General features: G+C 36.2%; 1 protein-coding gene across 2 annotated transcripts in view; it reads left to right on the top strand.

Annotated features, from left to right (window-relative positions):
* The window catches only part of LOC144434800 (aquaporin-8-like), a 35,313-nt gene that overhangs the window by 21,402 nt on the left and 3,131 nt on the right, over nt 1-10,780 (top strand). Inside the window, exons 1-4 of one of the 2 annotated variants that reach the window (XM_078123304.1) lie at nt 2,894-2,951; nt 5,375-5,710; nt 7,455-7,581; nt 9,546-9,754. In XM_078123304.1, the coding sequence (XP_077979430.1) occupies nt 5,400-5,710; nt 7,455-7,581; nt 9,546-9,754 (647 nt within the window). In that variant the 5' untranslated portion in view covers nt 2,894-2,951; nt 5,375-5,399. Of the gene's footprint in view, nt 1-2,893; nt 2,952-5,374; nt 5,711-7,454; nt 7,582-9,545; nt 9,755-10,780 lie in introns of those variants that run through there. The other variant, XM_078123303.1, reaches the window with a different exon arrangement.

Raw genomic sequence — 10,780 nt, 5'->3', positions numbered from 1 at the left:
TAGTGAATGCTACTAGTGACGATATCATCACTGTGCATAGGGGCGTGTAATATTTCATAGATTGTTGTTTTCCAGGTCTACAAACTAAATATAACAACTTACTATATATTCCTGTAAGGAGAAAAGAGCAGGATTCGTACGATATTTTCCTAAGAAAACGGCAATCTAAGCAATAACACGTGCCCCTGTGTATTAGTCATCTACGATCATCTACTAAAGATGACGACAGGGAACTACTTGTTTCAATAGATACATATTAGATAAATTATGCTGACCTGGTCTAGTTCCTATACGATACGAATTATACGATCGCATCCACTCGTACCGTATAGGAACTAGACTAAATGCTGACCTAGTAATGGATAACGGTAACGCTCTAGGCGAGACTCGAAGTGTTTGATATATATATATATATCTTATTCTGGTTATTTACTGGTTGCGGTTGAAGTCAACACTATAGTACATGCACCCCCGGTACTAGTACACGCCCCCTGTAGTCTATAGATATTATTATATTATATAATTGGACATGTTAGCATCTAACAATAATGAAGAGAAATTTCAGTTCTACAAGTCAATGTAACATGGCGTGGCAACATAAACCACGAGTCTTATACATGTTACTTCACGCATAAAATTGACAAAAAAAAGTTGGTTTTATCTGAGCTAGCATCAATCCTTACTGTATTCAGCACAACTGTTGTTTAGTCTAGTCAACGTACAAAGATAAATCAAGTGACAAAATAATCAAGTCTATAAAATTTTACTCGGGCTTAGCGTACTATAAACTAGTATAACACGTATAAGATATAACTCCAAGGTACAACGTGTTGTAAGATATATTCGTCTTTGTTCCACAAACACTTGAATCAATATGTATATCTACTTTATAACTATACATTTAAAAAACCATACATACTATACAGATCGATTCAGGTGCCCGTGTCTTGTTCAGTGTTGTGGTCGGGTTAATCGATGATTGAAGGCGCCCCAACACGTGAAAGAAGCAGTACTTCGTGTCGGCCTGTGATACCCGGCCTATCGGCCAGTTGCCCCCTAGGCCCTGCTAGTGGGGGCAAGAGGCTGGGTAACCGAGACTAGTCTGTACTGCGCGACTCTTCTCAACTATAGTTATATCATAGATGTCTATGGTTATATCTGTCAGTAAAATAATCACCGATGATCCCCCTTAACAAAGCTAATTAAGGACCTATCTGTATAGAAATGACAGAGGGGTCGTGCCCTTAGTAGTGATGAAAACATGATGTTTTCTTGCTTCATATTTTTATTTATAATTACGAATTTGTTTTAAACTTATTTCTATAATCATCATCATAAGCTTAGAATACTCATGATTCAATTATTAAAGTATCCCCGAATAAATTGTTTCTACCTGTGACGTAGTTCATGAAGCGATTAGATGGAAACTCTTTGATATATCATTATATGAGCAAAGACGAGGCGAGATCAGTGGCAGTAGTAACGTTGCTGATAGAGGGCGTAATACCCGGCGCTTCAACTTCATACACATCGTCGTAACAGCCTCTCCTACGGCACAATCCAAGATTTATTATTGCGGTCTGTAAGAGAAGAAAATATGGTCTGGTTTGCGAGAATTGCTACGGCAGATGGCTGGCAGTCTGTCTGTCTGTCTGTCTGTCTGTCTGTCTGTCTGTCTGTCTGTCTGTCTGTCTGTCTGTCTGTCTGTCTGTCTGTCTGTCTGTCTGTCTGATAGTAGTTTGATCAAATTACTAAAACATTCCGAGGCCGAATCTGCTGGAAATCATACAATCCACCTGTTGAACTGTAAAGGCGTGTAAGTCTCACCAAGTTAGTATCAACGTATATAGTCAGTATTAGAAGGATAATGGCGATACATGTACTATAGTGTCTTAATAGATGTTATAGGTAGAACTTTTGACCCAGATAGAAGTAATTGCAAATCATGATAAAATAAAATAAATTCAAATAAAATAAAATACCCCTTGTCATAAACTATATATATTATTGTGATATTCCTCATTATTGCAATGAAAAAAATATATTATAAGTAACAATCATTTGAAAAGAGTGTCCTTTCAACTACATGTATAAATATTTTATCCTAAATGAAAACTTTACTAGGGGCTGAAAATCTCATACAGACGACTCAATTCTAAATTTTCCACTGTACTTTTAATTATAAGATAAGATAAGATAAGATAACACTTTATTTTAGCCGTTTAGAAAATTTTACATTTCTAATTTGGTATTTAAACAAAATAAAGTTAATAATAATCTATGAAATATAAATATTAAAGTATACAGTAGTTCTAGTGTGTGTCTATTGACTACATGTATCATCCAGGTATATGTAGAGAGCGGTTATAATATCCTTATGTTTTGATTGTAGTATATATCTAAATTGCTCTCCTCTATCTAAGTTTATAAAGTTTGCACAGTTATAAGTTAAAGTCTCCTGAAAGTGATTGAATCTCCTATGCTGATTGTATTAAGTATACTTATTATGTGAGGGTTGTATATTAAAACCTATATCTCATCGTCTAAATAACGTTAGTAGTAGCACACAAATGCTATAACGATTTTCAGTTTGTGGTATGTATCAACGGTCATATTTCACTTTCTGGTATGAAATACGATTTGTCATTATATAATGAATTCCTATTTCTATATTGGATATATTGCATTTTGAATAACACTGGACGTTATTACCTTACCACTTTAATATACTAAAACAGTTCTATCGTTAATAATAATGCTTTGATAACAGCCAAACCGACACTTAATCGGTCACGTGATTTGTGGCCATGTTTTGAATTGGACACGATGACCTAAAAGACTTTCTATTGTGACGTCATTTTAACCCCGATTGTAACCACTACAGCTGTGTCATTGATAGTTGTATGGTGCATGTACTGAACGAACTGACGGACAAATGATGTCCACGACCAGTAAGTGTAAATCTAACTAACTTTCAATCTGTAATCTCTGAGTTGATTAGAGGTATGTCACTCATGGCTGGTCATAATTGAATATCGTTGTATTGAAGCTACACATTTGTAAACTATGCCAATCGCCGGTACCCACCTTAACGAATACAAATAGGTCATTTAATACTCTAAAGGAAAACATATGTAAAGTTATATAAAGACGCCGTTTACGTCGATAACATGGATTCATTTGATAGATTGCAAAGATCTCATGCAAACATGAAGTCGATATACGGGGTCGGATAGTCATATCTAGGTTTAGTACTGATGAAATACAGTCAAGGTCATAGCTTGAACAAATAAAATGCCCTTAACGACTATTTCTTTTTTCAAATCAGATAAATTCACTTTTAAAAACTTTTGAACGGTTAGAGAAATTAAGAAAGTACAAATAAAAACAAATGCCAGGGTAGTTCAATGTACTCTGTGGTCTATATATGTTCATTTTACTATAAGCAAAATAACTGTATTAAAATTCGAGTAACAGACATAGAACACCCTCGAAATCACCGACACTGCACACATTAACCATAGAGCCCCAATAGGGTGTCACAGCGCCATCAAACTATTGTGGGAGAAGTTCCAATCTGTGGGTTTGGTTCAAGGCCGGCAGCATCCCCTCATAACATGTTGGTCATGTGAGCTCAAATTTTAGCCAAACATGATGTACTTGTTGATGCAAGTACTTACACATAGGGTAATATCTACATGAAAGAAGTTACAACGTTTATATGAAACTGGTCGATCATGAACGCTGGAGATAGAAGTTCCGTATACCTTGCTACCATTACAGTTGAAGTCGTCATCTGGCCTGGTTCAACAAAAAATCTCAGTAAGGCTTACTGAACATTTCATGTCTTGCTTGACAGATATCTATCTACCCTTAACTACCCTTAACTACCCTTAGGTTTATAGTTTGGCTAAAGAAAAACACTGCTAAATTCAAATTATCTTACTCAAGAAAAATCTTTTTGGCAGAATGTTTGCAAGATGGATCTGTCATGGCAAAAAATAAAGTACAGTTGTTCCCCGGTTGTCATATTAATAATACATGTACACCGACATACCTGAAAATTATACGTTCTTACAATGTATACGATTTAGGGTAACCCAGAGACTTGATCTCAAGGAACTCTCCGCACCAAGCCAAGGCAGATGGACTTAGAAACATAGGAATGTGACTTGAATTTTCAAATTGCTGCATTACCAACAACAGCTAGCTCCTGCTAAAATCTAAGTGGATCTCGACTTGTCCACCCTCCTACTAAACAAGTCAAGTGTGACTGCGAATCTGCGATTAGGCTGTACGTCATAACATATTAGGTGTACATATACGATATACTGTACATGACTAGATTTAACTATTCTTCTAAAGTGCATCTACCTTAGCTGGCGTGGCGAGCTTCGTGAGATAGTAATACCAAGGCAAACGTTCCTGGGATAGATTTTGTGACCATCTGCTAGGGTAGCTCGCGCAAAGGAAATTGTAGTACATAATGTAATGTAATGTAATGTAATGTAATGTAATGTAATGTAATGTAATGTAATGTAATGTAATGTAATGTAATGCAAGGTGATGTAATGTAATGTAATGTTATGCAAGGTAAGGTAACGTAAGGTAATGTAATGCAAGGTAATGTAATGTAATGTAATGCAAGGTCTTGTAATGTAAGGTAAGGTTAGTCATATAATATGAAGTGAGCATAACAACTGCCACGATTCTGGTCTTACAAAACTACAAAAGAAAAACCCCAAATTTGGTAAAGCATATGTTCAGTTCTTCACTTATTCATAGTAAATGTCTGGTGCTGCAGATGAACTCAAATTCTTCGGGGAATAATATCGTATCAGCATATACATTGTGGTACATTTAGACGTTAGTCAATAAAACAGATCACAACTTTGATTACTACTACTACACACATCACATGATTCCATCAATCAGAAGTCATATCATGTGACTCTGTATCTTGTTGTTTGTTGTCAAAGTAATTAGTGACCACTTCACATTATTATGTCAAAGCGTCCATATAGAAACGCCTTCCTCCATAGTTTCTGAGATATTACTTAAATCTCACACTGCACGCACCATTATTGACATAGGTAAGTAATAAAACTCGTATGAGTTATGTAGTTGAGAAACTTTTGGGTTAGATTTGGACATGCCAATATAATTGGCAATACCTGCCGTACAAAGGTTACGTGACGATATCCGATAGAAGGCCCAGGGTACTGTACGGCAACCAACTCTTTATAGGAGCGGTCACTTTTAGGGCATTCGATAACAATAGTACACAACGTTTAAAACAGTGGGTTTCTAACACATTTCCACGTCTCTCTTCTTTTTCTTTTTGTCTTTGTTTCAAAATGGCTCTTACCTCCAGTACCGGGACTTCTGGTCAGCTAGAAATGTCAGATATCGAAGGCAGAGTTGGACAACTCGACTCGGAGACAGAACGAAAGATGACGGATCGAAATAACCAACTCATCAATGACGCTCAAAACGACGTCAACCGAATAGAGATATGGACACCGATGGTTGTGATGGAAAGATTTATACGTCCTTGCTTTGCAGAATTTTTTGGGACAATGTTGTTTGTTTTCCTCGGTTCAATGAGTGGCGTTGCTGAAGCCTCGGATGATGCGACAAGTGTCCTTGTGGCAGCTTTGGCTCATGGATTTGCTATTGCGATGCTTATTGCAGGAATAGGTGCACCAAGGTAAGCAGTTTTCTTTTGCGTTCCATAATATATCAAACTATATAAGGGGAGTACGACAACACATAGGACTAAAAAGAACTAGGTATTTGCCTGAGAACAAAACTAAGCAAACACCATGCATTGTAAGATTTTGACAACATCAAGATAAGATCAAGACACTTCTGTTTTGACAACACCTGCAAATAAAATAGATGAAAGATGGATGTCGACTGTTCGGTGATCTGGGGTGTGTAAAAGAAGTTGATTGGTCGCCACATAAATGGCAACAGAACCCAAATCACGGGGATATGATTATTGTATTATATATGTTCTATTACCTTTTGAATAGGAAGATCATAAGCGGTTAATTTTTTTCAATGGATAGCATTAGTTATCATAAACAGGGAAAGTTGGATATAAATAGCTGATGATTAGTGTAACAGTGCTAGCCGATTCGTGGGTAGACATTATAAACCATTTGGTTGATCAATAACAAATTAATGTGCTGCTAGACGTTTTATTTTTAGTCATTATAAACCATGTCACCAGGGTTAACAAGATAACTGAACTTTAACATGAATCTCATTTAGCATGTTTACAGGTACAGACGTGACTCTTCTTCTAATGTTCAGCGACTTTCTAGAATTAGCAACATTTTATCATGACACGTTATCGACAGCTATTCAATACTACAGCTTTGGTGGCATGACAACGGTCATTGTTTGTGATAAGCGTAATAAATACTGCGCAATATAAACAAGTATTCTACTGGCCCAGGCGTCTCAAGGTGAAGTCATCCAACTGGCCCAGGCGTCTCATTAATAGGCCAAGGTGAAGTCACCCAATGTCACCAATTTTATCTTTAAAATGACTTCAATTGTGAATACAGTATGTAATGATTGTCGATCAGAAAGAAAGCAATAGACAAACGAAATTCCGAACTTTGGTGTGATCCCAAGTGTAGATTTCAGGGGTTAGTTCTCCAAACATAATTGTGCACTTGTACCGTTGGTTATGCGATGACCTAGAATAAGAACACGTCCATATATAGTATCTATTGAGAAGGACGATTACATATCATCTACATGTATGTATGTATGTATGTATGTATGTATGTATGTATGTATGTATGTATGTATGTATGTATGTATGTATGTATGTATGTATGTGTGTATGTGTGTATGTGTGTATGTGTGTGTGTATGTGTGTGTGTGTGTATGTATGTATGTATGTATGTATGTATGTATGAATGTGTGTGTGTGTGTATGTATGTATGTATGTATGTATGTATGTATGTATGTATGTATGTATGTATGTACATGTATGTATGTATGTATGTATGTATGTATGTATGTATGTATGTGTGTGTGTGTGTGTGTGTGTGTGTGTATGTATGTATGTATGTATGTATGTATGTATGTATGTATGTATGTATGTATGTATACCGTTATCGGAAAACTAATCTCCACGTAACATGTTCCCCCGGCCATGCTTCTGATATGGAATGTCAAACACCATCACCCCCACCACCACCCTCCATCCCACTCCCGTGGAAAATTATGGAAGTTGGGGGGGGGGGCAGAGATTATTTCAAATAAACAAAACTGACATTGTTTGTAGACTGTTACGACGACGATGACGACCACTACCACTACCACCACCACCACCACCACCACCACCACCACCACCACCACCCCCACCACCCCCACCACCACGATAATGGTATTGGTAATGAAAAAATTAAACCTTTACTATACTTTTTCAGTGGTGGCCATTTTAACCCCTGTGTGACGTTAGGAATCCTGATAGCCGGAGAATTAAATGTCATTGTAGGATGCCTGTATATAGTGTTCCAATTATTGGGTGCTATCTGTGGATCTGGACTTGTCATGGTGAGTCAGATAACATATAAATGCAATGCTACAAATGTTAAATTCTCTATTTATTTACAAATTTTAAATTCTATTTATTTACAAATTTTAAATTCTCTATTTATTTACATTAGAGGATAATAGACACATCATTTTAAAGCTCGTTTTAACCTTTTAGTATCGAATGCTTTTCCACCAAAATAATTTGAGCCAAAAGCATTTGAGCTATATTTTCATTTTTTTCCAACTTTTGGAAATCTCTCAACTTAATTTTAAACTGCATTCATAGGAATTGATAGTATTCATGAATCTACGTCAAAATTAGGTTTTAAATATTTGTAATGTAAAAATATAAACGTAAAATATTATCCTCGCACTTCTCTGATATACGGTGTAGAGACAGAGTCATGATGGTCGAATAGTTAGATTGACCGGCTTGGAATCTGCAGCTTCGAGGTCAGTCGGTGCCATTTGTGTCTGAATATCAGATCCTTCGGCAAGATTTGAACCACGATTGTACCCCCACTGAGTTAATAAAGCTGTGTAATTGGGCACCTGGTAGGATGGTGGTTGCAATGTGAATGCTTTAATCCTACGTGCTTACAGAGGCGGCAATGGATCTCCCCGGGGAGTTGAGGAAGTATTAAGGGCCGCTGTGCCGCTATTAGTCTGTGCCAGGGGTAATACTTGTAAAACGTTTTAAGCAGACTGTGTGAAAGCTCTATATAAAAACTAACATTATTATTATTGTTGTTATCTGGTAGTGAACGACCAGATACCTGCAACTTTTAACATGATTATTACTTACTTTGCAAAGTTGTAAATTTAAATTGCAACGTTCAAGCATAATGGTGATAATAGTAGGAATTTCACATAAATAACTGACTATTTATAAATCTGTCGTATTTCGTAGACAAATAAGTTGTCGAACTTTGTAACTCCACCCCCAAGACCTTCGCCTTTGATTTTTTAAGTCTATGACCACCTAGTGTCTTTACTTCACCAGTAACTATTGTAATCTTTAAATAATTGTACACCAGAATCAAAACTTAAATTGTGTGATTCTTGTAATTATGTCTTTGTGTAAACAGACAAGTTTTTGTATAGGCTTTGCAGATTACGTATTTTATCGAAATTACAGCGAAATTCAGCTTGTCATTCATGGTGTTTTACAAATTTACAGCTGACACATTTCATGCATTTATTGGAGAGAAGAGGGTCACAAGGTTATCGGTTGGTAACTAGCACGGACCAACATACGAGCCGTACATACCTTTCCAATACCTGTACCTATGTATATATATGTGCTTGCCTTGTTGATAACGTAAACTTTGTACAGGTTGTATATGCATTCCAAATCCGTCATGATCAGTTTATATTTATTAGGTAATACAAATTATATCATAACTATAACTGTACAAATAACACCACTTCAGATAACACTTTTTAATGATATACACCTCTCATATGCGTTCTCTATAGTATTTCGATGTTTCTACTTAAAATGGCACCCCCTATCTTTATTAGTTTAAATCGAAGGTCAAAAGGAATTACATGGTCATTAGAAGTCATTAATTAAACATCAATGCTGAGATAGCCATGATAATTTCTTATATGGTCGTCGTTACAATTCAATATATTCATTCCATTGCGAAAGTAAATCGTCATAACTGTGTCACAAAGTGAGCAATCTGTAGATTTTCCTTACAAAATGAAATAATTTCTGACAGTAAATGTGCGTTTTATAGACATACTATAATGTGATTATGAGTTAATGGTCGTGTGAGAAATTCTGGTGTTGGATCAACGAATGTCATTGTATAGGTCCATCACTTGGCCTTCACAATGGTCAATTTTCTGAATGTCTTAAATAGACGTCAATTGTCACACCTAATGATCAAATTACATCCATCCATCAAACAATTCGTTTCCATTTTGTCAAATGTCTGAAATGTCATACTTACATGTTTGCTTTGTGTCAAAAGGCTGTGTTAACCGCCGAGAAGTTTGATGCTATCAATGGCGGGGCAACGTTAATAGGTGAAGGTGTAGCCACAGACAAGGCTATAGGTTGTGAGTGGATACTTACCATGGTACTGGTATCCACAGTTTTACAAGCAGCTGTTGAAAGTAAACCCAGCAACATGGCACCATTGGTAATTGGTTTAGCTGTAGTAGTTGACATATTAGCTGGGTAAGTCAAACAACTCTTACATACACAATCTGGAGAATACAAATGGTATAGATAAGTTTAGCACACTCAGAACTAATGTTGGTGGCTTACAACCACATAGCATGGTTTGATCTATACAACAATTACAAGATCAAGCCTCAGAACACTACAGTGAGGTCTTTAGTTGTCTGGGATCAAATATAGAATATGTAGAAATAACAATCGCTGGGTTGAACACTTTCTAACTAAGTATCAGAGTAGAGTAGAGTAGAGTAGAGTAGAGTAGTACCAGATACATGCAACTGCAGTTCAGAACAGTACAGTACAGCACATCACAACACAGTACAGTGCATTACAGCACAGTACAGTACAATAACTGTTCTGTATAGTACAGCACAGCACAGCATAGCACAGTACAAATTACAGTTTATTTGACTCGAAGTTGCGTGTAAAGTCACAAATTAGTACATAATAATAATAATATAATACAACTCTACAGTATCACCCTCATGTTGTTTGTGTACCGTCTTTGTGAGAACGGAGGAAAATTTAGTACATCGCTTTGTAGAGAGTGACAGTGTTCAAACCACTTGGAATAGCTTCATTTCTCAGTGACGTAACTTACCAGAGACCACGTAGAATTCTACAACCAAACTAAGTACTTTAGGGTATCCTTTACTTTCAGTGACCCATTTATTCATTATTGTCAAGGAAACGGTCTATGAGTGTAAGAAGATTAAAAGTGTACTCCCACCTTTTAATTTAGTGATAGACAACATTAGAGTGGTGAAGCAAAACCGAACATTTCATCATTAAAAGTATACTCCCATCTTTTAATTGAGTGATCGACAATATTAGTGGTGAAGCAAAACCGAACACTTGATGCAAAACCGAACACTTCATGATCTCTAGGAGAAACAATATGTTGCAAACATTTGATGACAAATGGCATTTTTTAAATTTAGTTTTGTTTCCTGACAAATGTATATTGTACTCTGATCTTTTTCATTTCTTATTTCTACGATTACTTTTGAACTCGCACTAACA

The sequence above is a fragment of the Glandiceps talaboti genome, chromosome 5 (genome assembly GCF_964340395.1).
Source record: "Glandiceps talaboti chromosome 5, keGlaTala1.1, whole genome shotgun sequence".
NCBI classification, from domain to species: Eukaryota; Metazoa; Hemichordata; class Enteropneusta; family Spengelidae; genus Glandiceps; species Glandiceps talaboti.
Note: the sequence above shows the minus strand (reverse complement) of the source record. Positions and strands in the feature narration are given on the sequence as shown.